A 27744-nucleotide genomic window follows, 5' to 3' on the forward strand; every position below is an offset into this window, starting at 1 on the left:
ACCAGTCATTCAGAAAATTTTATCTTCGCTGCGGCTTCAAAATGAATGAAGCTTTACAAAATATTGCTAGCATCTCTTCAATCAGGAAATGCCCACATACTTGGGAGATTAGTTCCATCTCTATTTACGAAAAGAGAAGATTAACCTACAGCCTTCTGGGATCTGATCGCTTGTTTTAATTGTGATCCCCCCCCCCCCCCCCCCCCCCGCAGGAAGACATGGTTTTAAAACTGTGTCACATGCAAGAGATCTATCTCACAGTGAAGCCACTGCATAAATACTATAGCACCAAGTGAGACTAATTCTCCGTACATAATGTACCCTACCAATCTAAAGGGCTTTAAACCACGTGTATATGTATATATAATGCATTCTGACACAGCCAGAGAAGCTATGAGAATCACATCTACCCTATGCAACCGCGCAAATGTTAGCTGAATAATATACACAAATTAATATTTTTGCTAGTTAGGGTTTTCGAGCGCTGCCTACAGGGGCAAATTCTGAGTTCAGTCTGCCACAGCTTTAGCTTATCCAACAGCACTGCAAGGATTTTTTTTTTTGTTTTTCTTTCTACAGTTTGATTCTTAATGCAGTGCAATAAAGCAAGATTTTTACACGTTCACATATAAAACAGTGTTTTAATAAATAAGGACAGCCTCAGGGAGACATCCTTATCATAGCAGCAAATACTGCCCTGCCTTACCTCTTTTGGAAAAAGTAACTTTCTCTAGCAGAATATACAGGTCTTGATCTTATATATGTTATATATATAAAACATATACATTATTTAAATATATACACACACTATACTTCTTTTTTTCCTAGCGTGATTTAGCAGTTAGAAGTAACGAATGAATCGCACAGCCCACCAGAGCAGCTAATCCTCAACAAGCAACCAGAAGTAATGGTGGCTTGCCACCAGCAATTGTTTAAGAAATAACCTTCACTTGAACAACTGCCATATGTGAATATAATGCAGTTACATCATGGAATGTAATTTAACTTCAGTCTTAACTTTCTTAAGATCTAGGCTGCCTTTCAGATTTACAGCTGAGTTCAGTTTAACTTGGTTTTAACAGAGTCCTTCAACTTTTCTTTTAAATAGAAAAACAAATAAAAAAATAGATAAAGAGAAGTAAGCAAAAGCTGAAATGCTTGTCATATGTCCAGAACATACGTAGGTTTCTTCACAAAAAAAGAAGTACGTATGGCTCGCTGCCTGTTCTGAAGGGTACAATCTTGGGCACTAAGACAAAGCTGACTGACTGGATAAGCAATTTGCCAGAGCAGAAGTAATCTGGATCTTGCAAGACAAGCTATCTGGATCACATATGCCATTCTTGTATCTATACATTTACAAAAGCACCTGTTATCAAAATTTCAAATTATACCATAATATCAAAAGAGTATATAATCAAGGCTGAAAATTCAAATGCAATTACATCAATACACACATTATATACTTATAAACTGTTGTCTTCAGTCTAAAGCCAGTCATCTTGTTATTAGCTGCTCTTTGGTGCATCACTCAAAGCAAAGAAAACAGTAGGTGAGGGTCAGTTTCCAACCTAACTGGTCCTCATTTAAACTGTGTTGCAGTTCAACTTATCTCTCCTCCTCAGGAAGCCCTAATGGTCACCCCAGTCTGTTTTCCTCCTTAAAAACAAACAAACAAAACCAAAAACCAGGTAGCTGATTTCACAGCCTGAAATGACATTTTAATATTTTTTAACACTTTGTAGGCATCTGAATCCTCACTTTCATATTTTTTTTTTTCCCCAGAAATCTTCCCATTTATTAAGTATTTTCTGGGAAACTGAATAATAAGACTGAGACCCGTAAAACTGGGTTTTGTTCCATTCAAGTCAGTTCCCTCCTCCCTTGGCTGCAGAGGTAATTAGCTCTGATATTGCTGCTCTGATTGCGCTTCCTGTGTTTTCTCCTGTAGGTGGCTCTTTACTGAGGAATTCTGTAACATCTAAGCAGGTACATGTGACGATTTTCCACATTGTATCCCCACAGCACAGACCAAGAAGAGAAAATGATTACGTATCATGTGTGTAAATGCCCCGCCCCCCCCCCCAAGAAAAAAACAACCACCAACGTATTCATGTTTCTTTCTCATCAGCAAAAGTACTAAATACAGAAGTAGTCTTTAAAAAAAAAAAGATCTCCTGAAATGTTGATACTTTTGAATTTTTGTGGCTGATTTCCAGGTTTCTATTTCCCTCTGATCTTAATTTATCTGGCTAGTTTTCTGCCTCAGTTACATTCTGTCTACAACAAACTTTAGTGGGCACTTTCTGTAGGTCTTTCTGGGAAGACATTTATGTACAGGGACCAGGTACTGCACGTAGCTGAATTCTGCAAGGTAGGTAGGCAGATCTATGTAGAAGTGATCAAAGCACGGGATAACTCGGCGATAGACCCTGTAATGCTGATTCTCTAGTTTAAAAAGGAAAGAAAAAAAATCAAAAACAAGAGAAAAAAGGCAGTATCCGACAGTTACCTTATGTATGAAGAGTTTCTCAGAGAGTTACATTCCCATCTTTTCTGGAGAATCCACCTAGAGAGTTCTACCTTCTTCTCTCACTGTTATCTAGGTTATGTAAAATGGGAACCATCCTGCACGGAGACAAATCCTGTACACAGGTATTAGTGTTAACTGTAACAACTCTGTGTGACCCATCTGTGTTAAGCTCCCTAAATATAAAAAGTGTGAGAGTCCACAGCATCTCTGCTCTGCAGGCAGCAAAACCCCAATGGACAGATTTTAACTGAACCAGTAAGAAAATGCTCATCTTTAGGAAGAAGGCTAAAAAAATCCCAATGGCAACAACTGCGCACTTCCACAGTGCCACCTATGGGAGGACTTCAAAGCGCTTTACAATTACCAGTGAGTTAGATCTCCACGTGTTCCCCTGAGGTGGACACCATTCCTGCCCTACAGAGGAAGAGCAACTTCGTGGACGATGATGAAGATTTTCAAAGATATGCTCCTGATGCTGCCTCCCTAGTGGTCTCAACGTATTTCCTTATCTTCACCATAGGCCAACACAGTGCTGATTGACTTAAAGGCTACAAATATTAAGTCCTTTGAAAATGTGGTATATTATTTAGATGCCTATGTGCAAGGCTGAAATTCACAGCTGAAACAACTCTTTTGGTGTCCTGCAGGAGCTGCTCATGTCTGTAACCTGCAGCCCTAAACTCTGAAGCAGTGTGATCCAAAGATGTATGCAGCAGGCAGTTTCCCTGTTAAAAACGATCAGAACATAATATGGCATAGTATACATTTATGCCATGATGCAAAAGCGAGTGAAACAAGTATTCAGGTGCTGCAGGCATTATATGATTCATAAAATAAAGTGTCAGCAACAAACGAGTAAAATATCCTTGCTCTTTTAATTCCCACCACCCATAAATAATCCTCCCGTTTGTGTTTTATTGGAAAACAACTGATTTAATAGTCACCTAGTGCTATTATCCCCCCTCCGCAACTGCCATCTGTCCTACAGCAGTAGTAACAGACCCTTTCATTCACAAGCAAAGCCAGCAGAATAAAGAGGAAGAGGAGGAGGAGTTGAAGGGGAAGAGAGTGAGAAAGCGGATAAATTCCATTTGTTCTATTAAAAAAAATATAAAAGTGAACTTAGTGGTTGAAAAGTGAAGATAAAAAGATGAAAACAGTAATCTTGCTACAGAAACCAGAGAATTATGTTCTTGCTCTCCCCCCTCTTTCTTCCTTTTTTTTTTTTTTTGCTTTCACACTGTACAAACTATAGCACCCTGAACAACTCACTCCCCTGCTATTTCCAGCACTTTACAGAAACTTTTCAACATTTCTGTTTGACACATATTTTCAGCAGTGAGGTGAAGACAATAAGTAAACAGGTAGTGAAGGGCTATTTAGAGAGCTGGTCAGTCACAGTAATAATAACGCAAAAAGAAAAAACCCCACACAGAAGAGAGCATCTATCCTATGCGCTGTAGCCACAGACAGCACATGACCTCTGACAAACAGTTTTCAGAGTAATTTTAATGCTACTCTGGATTTAACTTGACTAACTGGTAGCAATTGAGCACATCTTTTTTTGTGGCAGCAGTTATCTAAAATGCTACAATAACAGCATCAAAAGTAGAATGGTGGAAGATTGGTTTTCCATTGTGCTGCTGAACTGGCATAATGCCCACTTTAAAAGCAATTCGCTGCTCATCACTGAAATCTGGCAGACACGACACTAAATGCCTCGAGGAAAAAAAAAAAAAACGGGTCTTGAGAAGGGGGAACCACTCCAACCAGCGAGCGCAGAAAAGGAAGGGGGAAAAAAAGGGAGAAAGCGAAGAATGATGAATCTGTGTAAGAAGAGAAAATTGCAAAATAAAAAGTTTAGCGCCGCATGCAGACTCAACAGGCTCTACTTAATTTGCTCGAAGATTTCATCGCAGGCTTGCATTAGTAATAGCAGAACAAAACAAAAGCAAATATGTATTTATGTCTGTCTATTGTTCTGATGAAGTGAAAACGTACTGAGTTACGTCAATCATTTGTCAAACACATCTTCCTAGTTTTATTTACCACCAAATATAATGAGTAAATATGTGATAATAAAACTCTTCTTTTTATACGGACATATACAATTTTTTCCCACTACTAAATACAGGTAATGATTTAGGAAGCTTTCAAAATGTCTTTTTACTGTCAATAAAACTAATTCTATTCCCATTTTCATGTTAAAAAAAAGGCTTTACAAATGAAAATTCAAATTAAAATTCTGATTATAGTGTAGTGTGACAACACCTGTATTTATAATTTTACTGTCAGCTAGCTCGTAGTGTTTAACAATAGCTTGAAGCAGAAAAGTAATTGGAATTTGTCTGTAACATGCCAGATGACGACACTGGGCACTTTGCTGTGCAAAAGCAAATTTGGTTTGATGACAAAATAACCTTAAAAATATCTACATATATTAAAAAAAAAAAAAGGAAAAAAAAATCCAACAAGCAGCACAAAGGTTAAAAAAATCCAACAAGCAGCACAAAGGTTAAATAAAGTTCTCCTGCGGCCAGGGGCATCTAATCCACTGGGGTGAGCCATGGCCAGAAACTGGGGTACCCCGCAGCCCCCTGAGACCCACTCTGGGGGAGTCTCCAGCAGTTTGGAGACATGGGGGGACACGCGGAAAGCAAGGGGTTCACATTCCCCATGTGAGCCAAGAGGGGAAAGCAGGGCAGGGATGTGCGAGGCCAACACGGTGCGATGTGGTGTGGGGAGCAGCATGCACAGGCACTGTTTTGCTAGGGCCCGCCAAGAGGGTGCACGTACACATACTAACCCGCGCGCCAGGCCAAAACTAGGATCCAACACGTTCACTTTTAAAGAAATTGTATTAAAAAATAAATGCGACAGCTATTCGATTTGAGCATTTCAGAACTCAAACGCACGCCACTCTCTGCACACAAGTCGCTTTTACTCAAGCCTACAAATTAAAAGCCCGTGTTTTTCATTATCCTAAAGACAGGGAAAAAAATAAAGAAAAGGAAGCCACACAAGAAAGAAAAACAGAATGACAGTGATGTTTTAGTTTACACTAGATATGGCAACACATACAAACTGTCAAAACTATGGAGTGAAAAAAGCTGTTATCAAGCAACTGTCAAGAGAGTCCTCTGAGATTTGGAAATCTTGTGTTTATTGTAACTACTGCACATTACACAAAGAAAGAAACATCCCTCTTCTTACCACTGCTGCTAAATATCATGCAAGAGAACCCAGACTTCTCCCTCACTATTTAGATTAATTTTTTTCCCTGTGTAAATCTGTGCTTGACAGCACAGGGCCCCTCCTTTTTAAGGTTTTCTATTGCTTGGTCAAAGTTCAGAGAGAAACTTGAGGGTGTATCAAACATTATTTCATTTTCAAGGACTGTTAACACGCATTTTATGCTGTTAACTTGTTGTCCATCATTTGAGAGTGGAAACTCTTAACACCAAGAGACACAGAGGAAGAATTTCTCCCTTAAAAGAGGTATGAAGAAAGAGTGAACTTAATGGAAACAGCTGTTTTGGTGGGCATCCTAACAATTCTTTCATATATTTTAACATACTGTCTAGAAGTGAGACTTACAGTGGAACTGGCAGCAGGCAATAACAGTCAAAGACTTACCCTCAATGTAGATTTTAAATCACACTTTCTGATTACAAGAAAACAACCATCCCTCACATCGAAATTCCCAGCCTCTGTGGCGTTTCAATAGAGCCTTCAAAGCAGCTTTTTGAGAGACAGCCTTACACAACCCTTTCTTAACCAGCAGCAACATTCCAGCTCTACTGATAACTGGTTAAGAGCCGTGAGCAAAAATACCTTGTGTTTTGCTCATCACTGACTGTAAATCACATTTATTATCGCTTCTACACTTCAGGTTTATGTAAAAATCATCTCGATTCTGAATCCCGAGTTTTGCAGAACAAGGATGTGAAGAGGTGCCGCGAGTCAGCTTGAAGTTCTTGAGAAAGAGTAAAACCTTCAGTGTGTAAGACAATGAGCACTTCTACAGAGTTTTTATTGTACCAGTTCTGGGGAGTACCAAACCTAGGAACTCAGTAAAAGAAGACTCAAATATTTTCGTATGAGAGCAAACGATCAGTAGCTGCTGTGAAGTCAACGCACCCCACAGCATGCACAGCAAGCTTAAATGCCTCACAACTGATGTTATTTCTTTCTAGTTTTGTTAGGGACATCACAGCACCCATGCAGATCTTTGATGAGGAATAGCTTTCTGTGATCTTACTTTCCAGCAGTAAGCATCAGATGCTGCTGGAGCTGCCCACGGTCACCCCTCCACACATACCCAGCACCTTCTGGCAAAGCCTGCCTGCGGGCGGGCAGCTCCTCAGCCCCCAGCTCCCAGCCCGACGTAGCCCAGCTGCCTGAACTAACAGGGGGATCTTCACATTTTGCATATAAAGATCTTTTCTTCTCTCTTTTTTTTTTTTAAAGTCTTAAGAGCACTTCTTCAAAATGTCATAATATTTATGATCATCAGATGAGAATGCTTGAAGAAAAATTCAGTCTGACACGTTATAAGTCACGCAACTACCGTGACCACTTAGGTATAATTTTATCTCCAAATACCGGATAACCTCATATAACACAACAAGTAATATACTACCTTCACACAACACGTGAAATAAAATCGTTGAGAAAATAATAAATGAATCTTTCTCATATAAAACTGCATTGTTAGCTGTATTATTTCCTAGCTTTTGACTTTCAAGTACTTCCTCCTCCTCGATCATAAGAGTTTTAAAGTACCACAACAATTACTGCATAAACAGCTGCAGCGACATGTCCATTTAACACTTGTTTTATTAATACCCTAATATAAGCTTACACACTCCTGCACACTCGCACAAAAGGTAAAAAAAAGAAAACCACAGAAGTTCGATCTTCAGAAATTTAAGAACATGAAAGGTGTTGACAGAAACTAAGTATTTCCAAGCCCGGCAGTTCTGCAGAACTGCACAGCTACGTATGATCCGTATGCTGAAAGTCTCTTCGAGTACTTACTGCTCCATAAATAGAAAAGAGGCCTTGTGAGCGAACTGCAGCAAGAAAAGAAAGCATACGTGGAAGGTGGGGTGCAGAACATGGGAGAATTGCTGAGCTTATCCTGGGCTTCAATTATGACTAGGTTGAGAATCGTTAAAGTTTCTAAGACACCCTGAAGTTAGCCTGACACATTGAGATCTTTTCATCTCATACAGCCTACAAAATAGCCCTTCCAAGTTCATAAAAGCACTCAGGTAGCTGTCTGTTTTAAAGTCATGTTTGACTGAGAAGCCTGCTGCCAAATCCTGTTCTTCTTCATAGACACTTTCTAAGGGTTAGGAGACAGAGGGGAAAAAAAAAAATAGATGAGCGAGGGGGTAGGTCATTCAGCTGAAATTCAACACATTAAATTCGGCACCATCAAAATAAAGAGCTCTTTCCATTAATCATGAAATTTAGAGTACTGGAAGATCTACCAGACCTATTTTACTGAACAGGAAATTCAGCACCAGAATATTGTTAAATTGAGTTAGCATTATCAGTGGAAAAAATATGCTCTATTTCCTATTATTTATAAAGCCCTATCTTTTCTTTCTTACCAATTACATTCCCTATCATTTCCAAAATATACAAACTGTTTTCAATCAACAGATTTCTTTATTACAGCGTACTGCATGCTTGTTACTGCCTCTTTTCTATATTGAATCCTTGATTGGACAAGCATTTTGAATTTAACATGGACTGTGATTGCACACATCAAACAAATTAAACCTGCCAATCTCTTTTTGGAGGATATCCTTTATATATACTATCACTGAAGAGTACCCCGAGTATATTTGCTTAGGAGAAATGGGGAAGGAGGAAATGATTATTATGGCAGAGTCAGAAGACATTCATTTTCCCATGATATGTAACTGGCCTTGCATCCTCTCTTTCATGGAATTATTTTATAAAAAGTAAAACATATTTACTGGCTTTCTCAGAGTCTCAGTGGCTGTTTTAAGATCAACAATCTATTTTTCATTTCGGCCAAATGCCCATCTTGTTGCAAAGAGGAGATGGCAATAAGAGACGAATTACCTGGTAAGCCCGACACTGGTTTTCCTTTTGTTAACCAGTTGCAAAGTCAGATTACAAAGAATAGTAAGCATTCCGTGCAGAGTAACAGAACAAAAATGCATTGGCTTTACATTATGCACACCTGTCCAAAATGAGACACAACTTTGTACATTTCTGACTATGTAAGTAGGCTTGAACTACAGAAGGTATTACCTAAAAAGAATACAACTCACAAATATGAAACTACTGGGTAGCGGTTTCCGTTTAAAAAGCAGTTCAGAGATGCATTGGTCGAAAATCAAGTTTAGGTGGGAAAAAGTCTAAAACCAGAAAAGTAAACAGAAAGCCCCACAATATCAAACCCCATAACCTATCAAAGACAAGACAACCAAAGGCAAATCAAGGAGTGAACAAAACTAAGAGAATAAATTAGAAAAAGTAATCAAGCTATCTGCTAGCAAGAGTTGACTAAAAGCATTCACAGTTTGTTGCGATTATTACAGCTTAATATAAATTCCTCTACTGCAAGCGCTCATGAAACTGAGCTATCCTCTCTGGAAGATGCTATCAGTTTTTTGCTTTATCTGCATCATTAGAGCAGCATCAAATAAAAAGGACAGAGTATTTGGTATGTTTTTACAGCTGATAACCAGTAAGCCTTCATTCAAAAAGTCTAGGTGCTACACTCAGCTTTGCCATCGCTTTCCAACATCATACTGGACCAGCTGCTGAATTCATTCAGGCTTCAGTTTTTGTCTGTAGAAAAGGTTTGAGGACATCTCCTTCTCTGCCCTACGGTTTGTCTTGTACTGTGAAGTCTATAGGCAAAAGTGGTCTTCAAAATTGCCTTTTATGGTGCATCAGACCTCTAGATAGCAGCATAATGCAAATAATAACTAATGGTGTGAACCCAGCCTTCTGAGAGAAGATGTAAACCAGTACGCTGCATTTCCAGTTTTTGTTTCAGAGATGCCTCTGCTGACACCTGTATTTTTATGGCATAAAACATTCCTCTCCTACTCCATTAATTGCTGAAGACGCTTAAGTCAGATTTACTGTAAGTCGCTTTCAGGGAGGCACTTTAACAGTTTGAAAACAATTTAAGTTTGGGCAGTGCTCAGCCTCATCAAAAGCTCTCAGGTCTTCAAGGGTAAGCTGAAATTCCCACTTCCTTCTTCTCAGAGAGGGAGGAAAGAATACAACAAAGGACTTAGATATTTAAACCAAGAACTTGTTTCTGTAGTTAGATCAGCTGTTCCTCTTCCTAATTTTGTTGAAATTGGTAAATTCAGTTTTGTGACAGTGAAATCAAATATCTAGCATATGATAAAGAGCTACATACACATTTCAAACATGGTGTGCAAAACCAAGATAAAGATCAATAGAATTGGCTGATTTTCTTAACAGTTGAACGAGAAAGCTTAAAATAAAACTTCAAGAAGAGCCTGCTGTTCTATCTGGCTTTCACTCCACATAGCACCTACACCAACTAGCTACTGGATGACAAGTTGTTTCTTTGACATTCGTTAACCAGAAAACATCGAGAACATCAAAGATTTCCTGCAGCCAACATGCTGGGCATTCAAAGAGCATAACGAAGATAAGGCGCAAAGATCAGCACTCGAGGAGGGGGGGAATGGTCACCTTCTTGTACCACTGCTTGTACGTGTTGCTTACCACTCAGCTATCTGGCTCGACTCTCCGTGATAGACAAACCACCTTCAGACACATTTTAACTGGTAACACTGAGCTAGTCGAATTCTTAGTGCCACTGATTAAATAAAAATTAAGATCAGAAAGCAACATGATTGCCCACAGCGTATTAATGAATCAGGCAGCTACACACTCCACGGGAACTAAAAAGTTCCTTTAAAGAGAAGCCCTGTGAGCTGTTGCTTTCATCAGCTGTGTGGGGCTGGCAAGGCCCCTCTCAGCTGTCACTTCCTCGAAGTGAAGAGCTTAACACGGAGCTGCAGCACAACAACCATTTACCTTTTGCAGAGGGAAGAACATGTTGCACATCATCCTGCTGATCCCACAACACCAACAGGAAAGCAAAATCTCTCCATAAAAGACAGAAATCCCAGAGTTTCACATGACTACGGAAGTCTGGGCAGCCTTTCCCGTTAAATCCCCCAAACCCAAGAACATTAGCCAAAACGTCACTGTGAAAATGTTTTAAAGCTTTTGATGAGGTACTTTCCTTCCTCGTTTTTTAAGATGTTCTATTCTTCATAGCACGATAACATTTTGTGATACACAACGAACAAAAAAGGTCCTATTTGGTCTGACTAAAGGTCCATCTAGCCTCAAATTCAGGTACCTTGGACAAACAACACTGTCTTGCAGCAACACTGATTTCTAACTGCCCTGATTTCCAAATACAGGTTCCAGCAACCTGGAAAGTCCAGCAACTTCCTGAACTGAAGGCAGTTTCCCTAAGCAGAGCAACCCTGGGTGGGTTTTGCTTCCATCAGGCTTTCCAACAACTTGTTGAACCCACAGCTTTTGGAATCTGTAACAACCTGGAAAGATCTTTGAGCATTTAGCGCTCTTTAAATTAGTGAGCAACGCACGGATGGCTGCCTACCACGGGCAGTCTCAGCGCTCCAAAGCTGAGCCCACCCAGTCGCTGAACACCTCCAGCTGCACACTCAGGGGGCTCTCACTCCTGCTGCATGCCTACCCATTGCTGTTGCAGCCTTCTGCACCACCTGCAATAAAAACAGTATTTGAGAGGACACAGTTGCACTGGACCTGGCCAAACTTGCACACTGAATAAGAGTGGAAGGAAAACTCAAGCTGAGAAAAAAAAAACAACTTCAAAGAAGTATTCCTAATACCAAAAGTTTTCAATACCCTACCTTTTACTGTAAATACACCTTCAGTAAGAAATTACTTCATAGACAATGAAATAGGCAAGATGTTTTAAGGCACATATTGTGAATGGTGGCATAAGAAACGGAAGGGAAAAATGTCAGGGTTAAGAAAGATGGATGTAAGGGTTTATTGAAATAATTTGCTAGAGATCATGGAAAGTAATACTTTCCTTCCAGCTCACTTTTGTTCTGAGGCTTGTAAGATATAAGCAATGTTGCACCTACCGAAATTGTCTCCTCCAACACAAACGTGCCTTTTTTTTTTTTTGAGACAGAAACTGTGAAGGTCTTTTGATGATACTACTGGATGGTACTATTCACAGCTTAACTTTTTTTTAGAATACATAATCTGCTACACAATCACAGGTTCAAATGACTATGCACTCCACAATTTAGATGGGAGGAACCAAACAAGAAAATGAACTTTCTAGACTAATCCGTCAGACAAATCTATTACCTTGCAGACAACAGACCCAAATGCTTTCTCGTAAATACTCTAGATTTGTGACACTGAAGAAAATAATGTTTTTGTGTCTAATTACAAACTTTATGTGAAGATAACAATTAGAACTTCATCTTGGCAGAAAACTACTATTGCTGAAACTCAATGGCTAATATAGTTGATTAGATTTTAGTAAACATTATGGCACTGAATTGGTATAGACAACCGCTTCCTAAACTCTACATTAACCCTCTAAAAACTCTAAGTATCCTTCGTGGAGATTCTCAAGTACTGTGCTTAAGCTACATTTAGGTCACTACACCAGTAAAAGTCCTATATTCATAATTATTTGCCAGATCCCCGAATCACAAATGTGAACCTAAGCTGGTCAGAAAGGACCTGGACAGACAGGTGCATACCAAGAAGACGCACAAGTGTAAGAAACTTTTTGATCAAGGACTTGTGTTCAAGGTATTTAAAATGGAGAGTTCTGTTCTCCTGGGAACACCGCCCTCACTGTATTTTGCACCTATTTGAAAGAGAACGGGGTTAAGAAAGCTCTTTAGTGTAGTAAGAATTAACTGGCATTCCTTCATTAGCTAGCGCTCTTTGGATTGTTTGTTCTGTTTCCAAAATTGAGTATTAGTTCATCCAGAGGCACACCATAGGTTGGAGCATGAGGTTCCTAAACTAGCACAAGTGTTACTCAGGAGCCTCTCTTTGCATGAGTAAATCCTGATCAGAAGAATCTGTAAGTTTTGTACTCGACTTTTTGTCAACCGAGTATGAGCATTTTTGAGCTCAGTGATCGCTGAGCTACTCCTTGCACTATCACTGGAAGCTGAATATTTTCTGGTATTCTGAAACAGCTCTCTGAAAATCCTGCAGCACAAGAAAATGACTCTGCTGTTTACCATTTGTTAGGAAAAATATACTGGACCACTAAGACAATTTATAAGCGTATCTAAATATCATGGCTTCCATTTTGATATTTATGTTAAAGAAGTATCAATCAGATCTGTCAGCTTTACTCTCTTTCTTGACCACAACAATTCTTAACAAATTAGTCTTTAAAATAATAAAAAACACCAAAAATGAGATTCTGAAGAAGCCGGTAGACGGCATCTAGGTGTCATTGATGTCACTGATGTAATTCATTTTGAGAATGGATTTACATGAAATAGCTAAGTAAGGATTTTGAGTGCAAAAAGAATTGAAGCCTAGTGACTAAAATCAAAGTTTAAATCATAAAATGTATGGAGTGAACTGTTAAATAATCACAAAAACCTACTGGAGGTTCTGAAGTTACTAAAATAAACTGGACATATCCCTTAACTTGTGTGTTCTACTGCTGTACAGTAACACAAAGGCCATGGGAAATCAAGGGACTAAGCCACTGGAAGTGGAACACTGGCTGGATCCTGCAGTGATGCCATTACGGTAACGACTCAGTGACTGACACCTTGCCTTTTCCCCATATCAGCAACTGGTATCTGGATAGTAAGCTGCACCCCCTACTTTTTCAAAGGATTTCTAGAAAAGGAAATAGTCCTGCACAGAACAACACATACAGCACTTTAAAATATTTTCAATATGCCTGAATAAGTAGTCATTTTTCTATTCATAAATTACATTCAAAACCTATGCAATATTTTTCAAAAATAATACAAAAATTCCTCTTGAAAGCTACCCTGTAATTCCTACTATTTTGGAATGAGCTCACATGCAAACCTGAAAAATTTGCTGTGAAATGTGAAGTTATACTGATACCACTTTGCAAACACCAAATGTTCAAAATGTATTCTTGGTCATTTACTTCTGAACAAGTACAGGAGAGTAAGATTTATTTTCAAAGACAATGTAAAGGAGAGAGATATGGGGAATCTGTGTAAAAATTTAGTTGGCATTTCTATTGACTCTCACCTCCAAGATGCTACCAAGCTTCCCATGGGTCACAAAAAGGTGCCAGTAAATAAAACAGAAATGTATTTTATTATTGTGAACAGTGCAGGAAAATGTCATCATCTGATCACCTGGAAGAAGGAAGCACAGCACACTGTGTTAGTACCTCCGTAAGAACCTATTGCCATCTCTGCCAGGACGGACGGGTCTGGGATCTATGGATGATAATCACCCACAGTTATGTACGAAGATTTCAAAGTAGCAGCCTGCTGACCAATAAGGATTTGATGGTATCAAGAGCAACGTGTCAGTAAAATTATAACAATTTGACTGTTTTGCTCTCTACTTTTAATGTATATGTAGCATTGTGGAGCATGCTTTCAGAAATCAGATATCTAACGCTAATAAATTATGCGCCGATTACAGATGACCTTTGGAGTCACTAAAGGTACAGTCACAATCACGCATTTAAAAAAATCCTGCTTTTCGCTATAATGTGTGAATGTATGAAATTAAATGAGGCTTGCAATATAATCAGCGTGGTTGGCTGCTTTAATATATTCCATTTCAATTTAAAATCACCACAATCCAAGAGTGACGAATCTAATTTGATCAGTTGTTCACAAAAACACTGAAAAGAGATATAAGCAGACCTATCAACAGCTGGTAACATGGCCTGCTTTCAAAAGCAATTAATCGTTTTTTACACAATCAGAAACTCTTAAAATATTCAAAAACAGTTTAAAGGCCTGCAGAATTAAGAAAAAAAGATAGGGGAAAGTAGTTTTCCTAGTAAAAGCGTCTTAAACATCCAGTTATTGCTTAAAAGCACAAGAGCCAGAAAATTCAAATAGAAAGGTCAAATCTCTAATAAAAAGGTGCAGTCTGGTAGTGCGCTAGCAGTAATAACCCATTGTAACTAGACTTTGTAGGTTTGACTGCTCCTTATGAGGTGTTTCAATTGTATTTCAAATTTAAATGGATTTTTATGAGCTCTTGCACATATTAAATATGCATACTTGACTGCAGTCAAATAAATCCAGATTACTAATAAGTTGGTACAAAGGCCTGCCTTACGCAAAGAATACATGCTTTCAAAAGCGGAACAAGCTCCCATGTAATTCACAGAATTAAAAACACACAGATCTCATTAATTCCTACCCAAAAAAATAGTAAGAGAAATGTTGTCTTATCTATCATAACTGTCATGCTTGCCATACCTTAAAATTGTGGATTTTAGCCCTGGATGCTGCACGTTCTTTGCTGGCAACGATTTTTTCTTTTTTCCAGAAGCTACTGAAACCAATTCTGATTAACAAGACTGAAACTAACTTACAAATGGAATAGCACCTCACCAGACTGCATTCACTCTTTCATTCAGTCGCTAATTAGCATCTGCATGAGAGGAAATTTTTGAAAGCATTTCAAATCAAGCAGAATTATCCAAAACATATCCTAGATTGTAACAGGAGATGACTAGTAGACGAGTCTTTTCTGGAGAATGATAATCTGGTGTATCAGCACATCAGCACTGTTGGAAGACTTGGAATTCAAGTGCCATTTACTTACTCAAATCTTTACCATTGCCTAGTTGAGGAAATGACTTTCCCAAAACATCAGGCATAAGGACAACATACATACAAGCAAAACAAGACACCTGAAAGCAAATTGCTCTGTCAAAAACCGTCACTAAAACAGGGAAGGTGACAACAGACTAAAGCATCTGCTGCTGTACAGAAGGTCAACGATAAACAAAATAAAAATGCTGTTTGTGATCTAATTTTGGATGAAGCATGTGGCCAGAATTAAATACTGTTGCTTTATTTTGCTTATGACAAAACCACAAAGCCCACACCCTTGGTCAAAGAACAACCACCACATGAGGCATTTCATCCAAAAAGTCTCGAAATACCAACAGATCTGTTTTTAATCAACACATGGCACAACTTTGTCGTGACTTTTTGTTCTAGTATTTGATAGAAGCTAGCTATATCCTAAGTTAAGCTGTAAGCTGCTAGCGACACATCAACATTATAACAACATTTTAAAAATTTGAGCTTTTGTGACAGACAACCTCAAACACCTGAGATCTAACTTCTTGTTATTTTCAACCTTACTCACCTTCACCTACTTCCCACGCACTATTTTAAACATTAGGAGGCAACAAAGATCCCAAAGCATAAGGAAAAAAAAAAAGATAAAAAAAGCGTATCTCCTTTCTATCCAGAAAGGTAGCACTTTACATTCTCAAAATAAAATCACAGAATCGTTTAATGTCCTCAGTTGGAAGGGACCCACAAGGATTGTGGAGTCCATCTCCTGTCTCCAAACACTTAATAAACCTCTGCCTACGTTACATTATATGTTTAAGTGACTGAGAGGGGCAAGACGAATGTACAAGTCTTAGTGATACAAGTAATTCCAGAAAGAAACGATTTAGTTTTTTGGCAGATTTCTGGAATGGCTGCCCAACACAGGCTTATTTCAGACCACATGCAGAGAAGGCTTATATCATGCTCGTCAAGAACATCATCAAAATATTCCAGCACTTGCTTTCACAGGACCCATAGCTATAGGTACATAGCAATGGGACAAGGGGTAATGGTTTAAACTAAGAGGGTAGATACACATTAGGTATTAGTTAAAACTGGCACAGGCTGCCCAGAGAAGCTGTGGATGCCCCATCCCTGGAGGTGCTCAAGGCCAGGCTGGATGGGGCTTTGGGCAACCTGGTCTGGTGGGAGGTGTCCCAGGCCAGGGGTTGGAACTGGATGGGCTTTAAGGTCCCTTCCATCCCAAACCATTTTGTGATTCTCTAGCAGCTTTACCACTAGTACTTGGGACCACAAACATCCACTTTGCCCACTCCCACCTGGTTTACAGAGGTTGGTTTGCAAGCTCTGTATGCTAACAGCACAAACAATATCCAAGAACTATGTCAGCACGCACAGGAAGATGGTATCTGTTCCTCTGCCACTCCCAGGTTCCTCTCCCCTGCCATGGTCCTGCATCCTAGCTGCAAGGGAGCGCTTTTGGTACTGTGCAGATTGCATCACCTGCACACGTACGAAATCAGCTGGAGGAACAAAGAAAGTCATCGCTGGCAAACTCGTATTACCTGCTCCTAATTTCATTACAGTTCAAAGATCAAGAAATCCAAGAAATAATTTGCTATGCTTCACAAAATGCACAAGGCAAGTCACCAGGTAACGACTGTCCACTCCTGATGCAAGCTAATACCCTCTTCAGGAAAGCACCTTGAGCAAACATCCTGAAAAAAACCCAAGCTTTTCACAAACCAAGGGCGACAAACTAATCCCTGATAACTTCAACTTGCAACACTGGGCAAAAGCAGCTGGGAAGATAACAAACCCCCAGGGCTCAGCGCTGTGGAAAATCACCCCTGTCCTAGCTTAGCATACAGCGACACTAACAAATTCATTATTCTAACGCATGGGGCAATTTCAAAAGAACAAGAAAACCTAAGTTTTTTGATTCTTTAAACAACATTTTTTTCCCCATTTCTCCCCGTATACTTCTCCTGAATCCTTCTAACTCACCCACAAGACAACACAGAAGTTGACAAACACACCTGCAGCTGTTCTGACACAGGGGCCAGCATGTTCTCTCTCTGTGAAGCCCCCCACCCTCCCATATGCTCCACAACGATTTGTATCCTCTGTCCTGCCCTTCGACGGCAACATAAGGCCATCCATTCTGAAATAGTGTGAGATCACATGCTCAGCTGCCCGTAATACATCAAGGACACAACAATACACTCCGTCCCATTGATACAACCATCCCCACTACTCGGATGTCAATATATATATTTTTTTCTTTCTCCTGCAGGGAAGCATGTCTACTGATCATCGCCAATTTGTGAAAAGTCAGCAATTTTGAGCAGGGAATATAAGAGATATGTATTCAGCAGAACAATGGAAGTGAAACAGGGAAGCAGGTTACTTGGGTACCACAACATTAAGTACTTTCTGACAAAGACTGCATTAGCAGATGACAGGAGATTGAACACATAGCAAACAAAATGCTTTGCAGATTTTCCTGTCCTTGATGTTGCAGCTGATCTGGAAGAGAATGTGCAAAGTCCCTCATGCAGAGATAGCCTTTGATCTCACTGTACTAACTTGATACACTTACAAATCCATGCGTGCCTTTTGTCTTCTACATCTTAAAGAGGGTCTACAAATAAAATAATGGATTGTCCGAGGCTGCTCTATTATAAGGAAATATATTTTCAACAGCTTTCTTAAATCAACTTTGTAAATGTATTTTTTCCCTTTTTCATGCTTGACATTCAAGCAGAAAGAAGAAAGATTATGTGCTATGATCTGTAGAATATTAAACTCCTCCTCGGGACAAGTTTGTCTGGAGTTATCAAAATCCCTGTATTTACTGAATATGAAAAAGCAGAGAGTGATGGATTTGGCTTTTAACTGCTAAAATCTTTCGTGGGTAAAGAACAGCTATTAATATATAATGGCTTTTCACCTTGATGATTTTAAATTAATTTCCAACTGACCCCATACAGGAAGTTTAGTCTCCAGGTTTGTCCCTTCGAAAAATATTAGGGGCTTAGAATTATACCCGTTGTTTCTCTCCAAATAACCACAGAACAACAGCCTGCTGCCATGACAGAAGCCAGATCTCTGTTCTGAACCTCATTTTTAAAGGCTGGTTTGCAGACCTCATGGCAGATTTTCCTGACAGAGCTGTGGGAGTTTCAGCATTCTCTCATGGTTAACATTTATGACTGGATGCCTTTCCCTGAGTCTTTACAATTAACTACATCCACTTTAGAAATAGATTATGCTGGGATGCAGAAGCAGTTTGTTTCAGAATGACACGCTCTTCTCACTTTGCTTTAGTCAACAGAGGTTGTAACTGCAGAAGGATAATGGAAACTACTTTGGTGTTATTTTTTATTCTTTGAGGAGACTGGCGTGCTGTAAGTAACAATTTTCCACATTTGGCATCTACAGGGTGAATTCATGAATTATGTCCCTAGCATAATTTTTCTAGGAATACTGCTTTCTAGATGTGAATCAGTCACCCTGGCTCTCCTTTATAATGAATGAAGCAAAGAAGAGGCATTTCTCAGGTGTGATCCATACCAGCCTAGTATAAATGAGATTAGATAAGCCATGCTTTGGAAGTGCCTGTTCCTCTCCCCTATACAGAGGAGCACAGGCTGACAAACACACATGTGAACACTTGAACTGCAGACCTCAAAGTCAGTGGAGGTGAATGACATACACTGGTGGAGAGTCCTCCACTACTAACATTTGGTGTGGCACAACATTTTTGTGCTAGACAGAAAGAGAACAGTAGAGCCCCCATTCACATGGTGCCTATATTCTCAAGTACCTATGTAACACATTAAATGTGAGGCAGCAATGAGCTCTTGCAGAAGAGGTAGCCAGCAGTACCACGGACTGTGTTAGGCAGAGCATCACCAGCAGGTCGAGGTGGGTGCTCCTTCCCCTCTGCTCAGCCCTGGAAGACACCTGGAGTGTTGGGTCTAGTGCTGGTCCCCAGTATGAGACGTGGACATACTGGAGGTAGTCCAGTGAAAGGCCGGCCATAAAGGTGATTAAGGGTTTAAAGTACCTAAACACACAAGGAGAGGCTGAGAGCTGGGACTGCTCAGCCTAGATGAGAGAAGGCTTGGGGCTGGGGACTCCATCAAGTGCCTGACGTGGGCAGCGAAGATGACAGAGCCAGGATCCTCTCAGTGGTGCCCAATGACAGAACAGAAGCCAGTGGGCACAAGTTGAAATACAAGGCATTCCACATAAATGCAATACCTTCCCTTTTTACTGCAACTGTGGTCAAATGGTTTAACGAGTTGCCCAGAGAGACCATGGAGCCTCCAGCCATAGAAATACTGAGCGGGGCCAGCCCTGAGTAACACGTTGTAGTGGACTGAGCAGGGTGTTGGACTAGATGATCTACAGAGGCACCCTCCAGCCTCAATCATTCTGTGATTCTCTTGCTAAGACTGAATGGGTATCTTCTGTGCGCCTCTCTTGTGTCCATACAAACATTAGCAAATCATATAATCACTGCCAGTAGAAGGAGACGTTTGCAGTCTCTTGGTCACTCCACTGGACTGTAACCCTTGAGCTTTTTGAGCTGTTTCTTATGTTAGGAGTATTCAAACCTCATCTCTACTAGGACCTCACTGTTGCACGTGTAGCACAAGGGACAAATTTTAGCTCAAATACCTCCATGTACACAACACTTTATGCGGCATATCCAGTGGTGGATCATTTATGGTTGGGCAGAAAATCCTACCCATGGAAAGATGAAGGATCTTCTGTTCACTCACGTCCCCACCTTTGCATTTAAGTGTAAAGCAAAGCATCAGATGGATTTCCTCTAAAGGGAGTAAAACCCTTATGCATCCTCCCGCTCATTCCTGAGCTTACTGCTGTTGCCTGCCATTGCTCATTTCCTAACTTATCACTCTGTCTCTTTTTTTTTAAAAGACAATGTATATCAGCTGAAAAGATAACAGTAGCTTCTTACTATATAAAAGGCCTGCCACGGTGGTGATTTATATTATCTTTATAATTGGGATATATTGCACCGGAGAGTTTTGCTTTCTAATTAAAGTCTGTTTGACCTTCGGGCACTCCTTGGGCCTCTCCTAGTTAGACCCAGTTGGTGACACACAGCACCCACATTGTGGAAAGCCTTAAATTTAAAGATTTCTATGTATGTTCAACAGCATCTTTTTTCCTGAGCGCCGCTTGTCGTTCACACTCTGCAGTAGAATTCCATTTTTAAAACCAAAGTATATACACCAATCTGAATTATGCTAAGAACATGCTTTATCATAATAATAGCCTTCAAAAATGTCCTATTCAACAGAAATACTGTCCTACTTGAGACATCACAAAAACATCAGCTTGCAACTGCTGAAGAAACTTCCCAAGAAGGATGTACTCCATCTGTAAAATTGCTGATATCTGCAGAGAAGAGAGACTTCCTCCCAAAACATATTTTATGGTTAGAGGAGGATAAAATCTTCTTTATCACATACTGTTCCAGAGATTTTTTTCCTTTTCCCACTTATCACATCCAGTACAAGACAATACAACATGACCTGTTCTCAAGCTGCTCTAACTCTAGAACTCTTTGGAAGATGCCCATCTAAGACTTGATGCAGTAATAACAGCATGCAGTATTTTTTAATAATGTATACATACAGATCTTATTTAACACTTCCCTCATCAAGAAATCTTCTCACAGGATAGCAGGTGCAACAACAATGAAATCAAAAGTTTGGGGAGTTTCCACTAAAAATGCAGATCTTAAATTTAACCTCATTGGGTTCAAGCAACGCAAAAAATAAAGGCTACATTTTGCAATGGACTATTTCATTGTCAAGCTGTACTGCAAATTGCCTTCTTTTATTGTTGCCTCTCCAAATCTTTCAACATTTCTGTTTCTCAGGAATTTCTCCTACATTTTCTGTGTTGCGAATTTTTGTTTGTTTTTAGTCAGATTCACTCGTTAAGAGATCACTTAAAACAACCGGATTTTTTGGTTTGTTTTTGTCTCTATTCTTCCTTGGCACTCTTTCCTCAAGTGTAATTCAATACGGGCATTTCTCCTTTCCTTTATAAAATGTAACTTATTAAACAAACCAACTTAAATCTCTAAGACAGTCTATTAAAAAGTTACTTCAACAACAATATTCTGTCATGCTCTTGATTATGGTACCAACATAGTGCCATGGACTTAGATGTGACAGTTGCAAGTTCTTCCCCTGTCTCTTAAGAAGCAAAGACCAAACAAATAAAACCCACAACCTATCTTTTCCCCCTTGTAAATGAAAGGGGGAAAACTTCAAAAATATTTTTGAAGTGTGATATTGAACCACTGAACTACTGTTTCCACAGTTAGGGTAGAGGCACACAGCCAGATAACTGAAAGGTACCCTAAGGCGTGAATGTCCATTGTAAAGCTTTACCACGGAAATGGCCTATTGACATTACCTTACCACTTGTTAATCTGTGGTTATATCTTACCCTTCTTTTATTTATCCTCCATTTATAAATTTCTATTTATACCATTGAAAAGCACGAGTGTACCATTACTCTCCTTTCACATTTTTTTTTTTTAAAGGGTGCTAACTTGAAGGTAGGCCTAGGGCCTTAGTGACAGTAAAGCACCAGCACCTACATCCCTGGAAAGATGTGTTTCTAAAATTTGTAGTAAGTGACACTATACACTGATAAGAGCTGGAAAGTAGAAGACATTACCCAAAGTATCTTAAACAATTAAAAGTAAAAAAGGAGTGGTGGGAGGTTCCTGAAAGCCTAGCATTGCTATCACTTTAAAAACAAAAACAAAACTGTCCTGATTATCATATATACCCCCTAAAAAGCAGTTAGTAGAACTGAAAGAAAGAGAAAAAGGCTTCACTGGTACTCCACGAGGTAAACCACAGCCACCAAAACTGCTCTCCTACACTACACGTGTGAGGTACCTACCCCACTGGGCTTCAAGAGAAGCATCTTACAGTGGCTGCCACAGCTTGAACTGCTGCTTCCTTTTCACTTTGAAAGACCTTTGCTTTTTGAAACATAACTTCACATTGGAAGAGCTAAGCAAACCCCAGATCTCCGTGAGTGAGGTGGAGAGTTTTTTGCTTGGCAGCCTAGATACCTGGAAGCTGAGAAGTGGTGAGAGCAGCAGCCAGCTATGTTACACCAGTGCCTGAAAAATCAGCAAAAGAGGGTGTTGGGAGGGACAGCTTAAACCAAAAGGTTACCTATGCTCTACTGGTCAGTGCAGCATCTGCAGTCACTTGGTAGGGCAGAGAATACCTGTGCACATCAAAAAATCGTAAATCCTATCAAACAGAGCAAAAAGGATCCTTTCTGTAACTACAGAACACTAGCACACTCACGTGTTACAAGACTAAATACTGAAATAAAATGCGTGTTTTGTCTAAATAGGAACTTCTGACTGAATACTTCCTTTCATGTTTAAAATTTGTTAAAGCAATACAATAAAACCAAAATGAACTGGAGACCTCAGATCTTATACAGAAGTTCAAAAAGGCACAGATACTTTACTGCAATTTCTGAACAATACCACAGCTTCCCTCTTCTGGAAACACCAAGAAAATATTGTTTCGCTGTGGTATTTGAAGTTTGGCTTAAACTGGGAAACAGCAGATAAGTCTTCAGAGTACAGAAGCAGAAAAAATAGAAATACTGTTTTTAAACTTGCATCCATATTTTCAGAAACTAAATTTTCAGACAAGAAGCTATTTATTTTCCTCCCTATAAATGCGCTACAAGAAGAGTTGCAGTGGTTGTGCTTCACCAAATGCATATATTTTTATGTTCCAACATCTGTTGCTTTTGCAGAATTATGGGAATACTTTTTTTCCAAACAAGAAGCTGCACTTTTGACTTCTTAAGTACTATTTCAAATAATTGAACTGTGTCAAGTTATCACAGAATTGCATGCATGACAGCCAATTTCAAATCCATCGATTCCTGTATTATATGTAATTTAAAGTAAGGAATAATAAAATTTTTCTACATCACAGTCCTGATGTAGTTAACCATCATTGATCAAAAAAACAGTAGCTCCATGTTCTTATTAAGTATATTAACTATGTTTGGTTTGGTCACTCGCCACTAGCTATTTTTCATTAAGGATGTTTCAAACTACAGGCTCTGCTCTAGCACAAAGTAAATAAATACATCAATCAAAAGAAATCAAATTTTAGATGAATACACATGTATATGATTCATGAACAGTACAAAACTAAGACATATTTTTAAGTTTCTCTACTATTCCTTTGCCCTCCCCCCAAAATACGTAACACGATTTCTAACACAAATATTCATCTGATAAACATGCTGCTGTTATGTTCTGCTAGTCATTTACGCTGCATACGTTGTTACACTAGAAATATGAAACAATACCATAAGTAAGGCAAATGTTTTAATTCCAACTCCACAAAATTCTATTAATGTCAAATATTATTTGTTTTTATCATCTAAATAATCCAGCTTAGGCTGTCACTCACTCCTTTTTATTCATTTTTTGTTTTGTCTTACTGCGTGCATCTCTCACAAAGTGAAAAATGTCTATTTAAAGATAAGTGGAAATGCTACAGCACGCAACGTTTTCATGTCAAAATAATTACATTATTATATTCTGATTTAAATAATATAACATAGGAAAACATTTTGATATGGATTTGACAGATGTAATCCTGGCAGGATCAAATCAACTTCTTCCCAACTAATTTCTGCTGGATAAAAACAAACAAAGAGCTCCCAAACCCACATCAGCGACCCCTTTTAAGCCCCGTCACAGAAGCGGGTCACGACGGAAGGGAATTCTGTTGGATTTTTTCTTCGAGGCTGAGCCAAATTCTGATCTGTCACAGAACACTACTCTGCTCTCAAAAACCAGAGGAATTATACTGGCCTGGAACATGACATTTGGTAATCAGATTATTATGAGTCGATACCGGAAATAACTTAAAACTAACTAAATAAAAAGGTTCTCTCTCTTTCAATCTCATCAAACTAGTCTCTATCATGGAAAAAAAAATGTTTCTTTGCTAAAAGAGGGGACTTGAAAACTGTGGAAGTGGAGGCACTGGTTGTGAGTCAAAGAGGTAACAGCCGAGGTCTCGCACACTTTTGCGAAATACGTCCAAATAGTTTCTTGTGCACTCTTTATCTTCACAGCAGTAATACCCAGGGCTTTGAGCATGCTCTCCCCCAACAGATAAATTTCTACTAGTTGACACCACCACATTTTTCTGATGGGGAGATGACAAAAAATGTAATACTCCTTTAGGAATGGAAGAATTTTTTGACTTAATAAACCAAATTCAAGCTGCACTGAGACACTTCTCTGTAATATGCTGCATTTTTGTACAAATATCATGTACCATTTTTGCGTGTCCTACAGAATAAAAGAAATATTTTCCATACTGCTGTTCTTTACATAGCCTCACAGCCCTTAATAAAGACTTGATCTCCACCCATTTCTTAGAGAAAAGAGCATAACTACATTTTCATCACATCTTTGACATAAATGCTTTGTTTTTTAAGAATACAGAAAGATATTTCAAAAGAAATGTCTCCTGTGCAGTTATTATGCTTCAGTAAGTATAATAATTAAAATAATTTTATTTGCAGTATTAATTTAAATCTTGGAGATCAAGTAAGGATCCTGTTTTTTCTGTCTGTGTTCACAAATAATGCATCTGTGTGTTTCTTCTAAAGGTCAATATAATTCAAACTGGTCTTGAGACTTGTATGCTCAGTAGATACAAGCTGAAGTAACTACATTTAACATCAAGATGACAACAGATTCACATCACCTATGGACCCAGGCCAAATTCGGGAGCTTAAAATAGTTCCTGGCAAGCATACAGTAAAATGGTTGCCTTTTATAAGCATAGAAGAATTATACAAAGATACACATGGATACCAAGTATTAAGTCTTAAAGCGTCCCACAGAAATTTCACTTCATGATTCCAGTAAATTACTTTCTTCACTTGACCCTTTCCCTTCTGATTACAATTTTCTCCCTTTTTATTGGCATCACAAATTCTGATCATTTACATTTTGCATCACCGCTTTCACATTCTTTCTGTTTCCTGTTACTCGATGTATTTTCCCCTTGGTGTTTCTCTGTATTTTGATATTGTAATGTAATAAATGTATATTTGCTGTTATGATGAATTTAAGAGAAAGATTTGTATTCCTGATGTCATTCTGGCACAGCACAGTGTTACAGAATGAAAAATCAGCAAATATAACACTTTACAGTACCCTTTTCATTCAGTCTACTAAAGGTAGGCTTATGACTTATTTAATATATGCTTACATGACTTATTTAATATATACTAACAGAGTTTTCATCTGTTTAATTTTAATAAAAGATCAGGACAAAACAGCCATAAAATGTCCTGAATATTAATTTTCTTCTCTCACCATGCAGTAAACCACCGTGGTTTCAAACGGCACTATTAGACATATTTATAAATTAAGTACGTGTGATAGTAAGAAATGAGTATGAATTTGAACATAGATCAATACAGGAAAAACAAATTTTTAAAAAGCAGTTTTACTCAAGAAATTAAATTTTTGGTCCATGAGAAGTCAGCTGCATTCCCCTTGTCTTCAGTGAAGTCAAGGCTTCACTCTACATATACATGGCCATAACCAGTATTTTCCCAATCAACTTCATAGCTAACAGCAGATACCCACACCAGATCTGCTCAACCAAACTCCAACGAATAAAGTTTGGAAGGTGGTAACCGAAAGCACATAACTTTCTGTAACTCCAGCTACAGAACCTTCAAAATTCAAAAACAAAACGTGTCAATGACAAAATTGAAGAGGCAAATTTGTCAGCATTACAGACAAGGTTTCAAAACTAATTTTAAGGGAAATAATAATTAAAGACATGCAAGCCCTTCTACAACCCTTTCACACTATGCAGGTTATGAAGAACAGGAAAAGGAGAATTGGCATTATGTATAACACTGTATACCATCTTCAGTAGGTCACTGGTCTTTTAAATAATCTCTAGTGAACAAATAAGATTTCAGAAAGTTTTTAGTAGATAATTACACTTCCTGATTTTGTAATTAGTGGAACTACATGTAATTACATAATAATTATGACGGTAATTACGTAATTAAGATGTATAATTATGTAGTAAAAAACATTATGGAAATAAAAGCCATCAACTGTATAAGCACAATACATTTTTAAAAATAAATTCTGTATCATCTGTTTAAAGCTACCATTTTCCTCAAAATATCAAAGTGATTATGAGCCATCACTGGCAAGTTCTAAAATACATTTCTTATGCGACTTAAAAATCATACAGATAATTGTATCTTTTTTTAAATCTCTTTAAAACCTTACGTTTATATTACCCTTCTGATGTCTAGGCACACACATACTGAACGGATTATACAGAGTTAAATTGTTTATATTTATATTTCCAATTTCTACTGAAATATTTTTTTTTTTATAAATTAGCATCAATGTCAGAATTCTAGTATCTAAAAGACAGGATTATTATTTTTTTTGAGTGCACTGCCAGATCCATCAAATTTAAGAATCTTATAAAAGGAAAAAGATGCTAGTCTTGCATTTTCCACTAGAGAAAAAGAGCTTACTGCTGTGAGAAGCAGTAGTCACTAAAAGAAGCCTTGTTGCTTCTAACTTGTATTTAGCAACACCAAAACCCCAAACTTATTAACACAGATGAAACCAGAAAGACCAAAGTCTCTATAAGAAAAATGCCAGAGTTGCAGATAAAGAAACAATGAAGAAGAAAGAGCTTTAAAGAATATTTTCTCTTTACAGACACTCCTGAGAGAACTGATAAAGCAGCCGGACTACATTAGATAGAATAGCCTACTGCATAGGCTGTAACAACTTGGCATGTATTTATATATTTAGGTAGGAAAAAAATCCTGAAGAGCAAAGGAGAAGATATTTTTCCCACACACAGAAAAAAGGCATCAGTAGCAGCAGGGTGTTTATTTGAAGAAGTCAAATAACCATTCCAGTTCAGGAGGAGTCAGTTAGTTAAGCCAACTGCTTCATCCCACCTGCAACATTACACACAACGTGCATGAAAAACAACTTCATTAATCAAAACTACTTTATTAGAGGTATGAGCCACAGCAAATGCAATCCTGTCATGCCACAGACATCCCACATTGTGGACGTATCACAGCTGTTGTTACTTATTATTTCTATTTATTTCATTCACAGACAGAGAAAATAATTCACAAGAATTCCTAACTCCAAGAGAGATGTCACAGTCTGTTAAGCTTAGTGTTCAGAAAAAGGGTTACATAGACATACAGCGG

General features: G+C 38.5%; 1 protein-coding gene across 9 annotated transcripts in view; it reads right to left on the minus strand.

The window, feature by feature from the left end:
* The window catches only part of POLA1 (DNA polymerase alpha 1, catalytic subunit), a 203792-nt gene that overhangs the window by 8983 nt on the left and 167065 nt on the right, over nt 1-27744 (minus strand). For 2 of the 9 annotated variants that reach the window (XM_066980494.1, XM_048045992.2), the window contains exon 37: nt 193-2448. The exons of 4 other annotated variants lie outside the window; for them this stretch is intronic. In XM_066980494.1, coding sequence (XP_066836595.1) covers nt 2270-2448 — 179 coding nt within the window. In that variant the 3' untranslated portion in view covers nt 193-2269. Of the gene's footprint in view, nt 1-192; nt 2449-2690; nt 3259-11281; nt 11329-22550; nt 22583-27744 lie in introns of those variants that run through there. 3 more of the 9 variants (XM_066980517.1, XM_066980523.1, XM_066980536.1) reach the window with 3 other exon arrangements.

The sequence above is a fragment of the Anser cygnoides genome, chromosome 1, assembly GCF_040182565.1.
Source record: "Anser cygnoides isolate HZ-2024a breed goose chromosome 1, Taihu_goose_T2T_genome, whole genome shotgun sequence".
Lineage (NCBI taxonomy): Eukaryota > Metazoa > Chordata > Aves > Anseriformes > Anatidae > Anser > Anser cygnoides.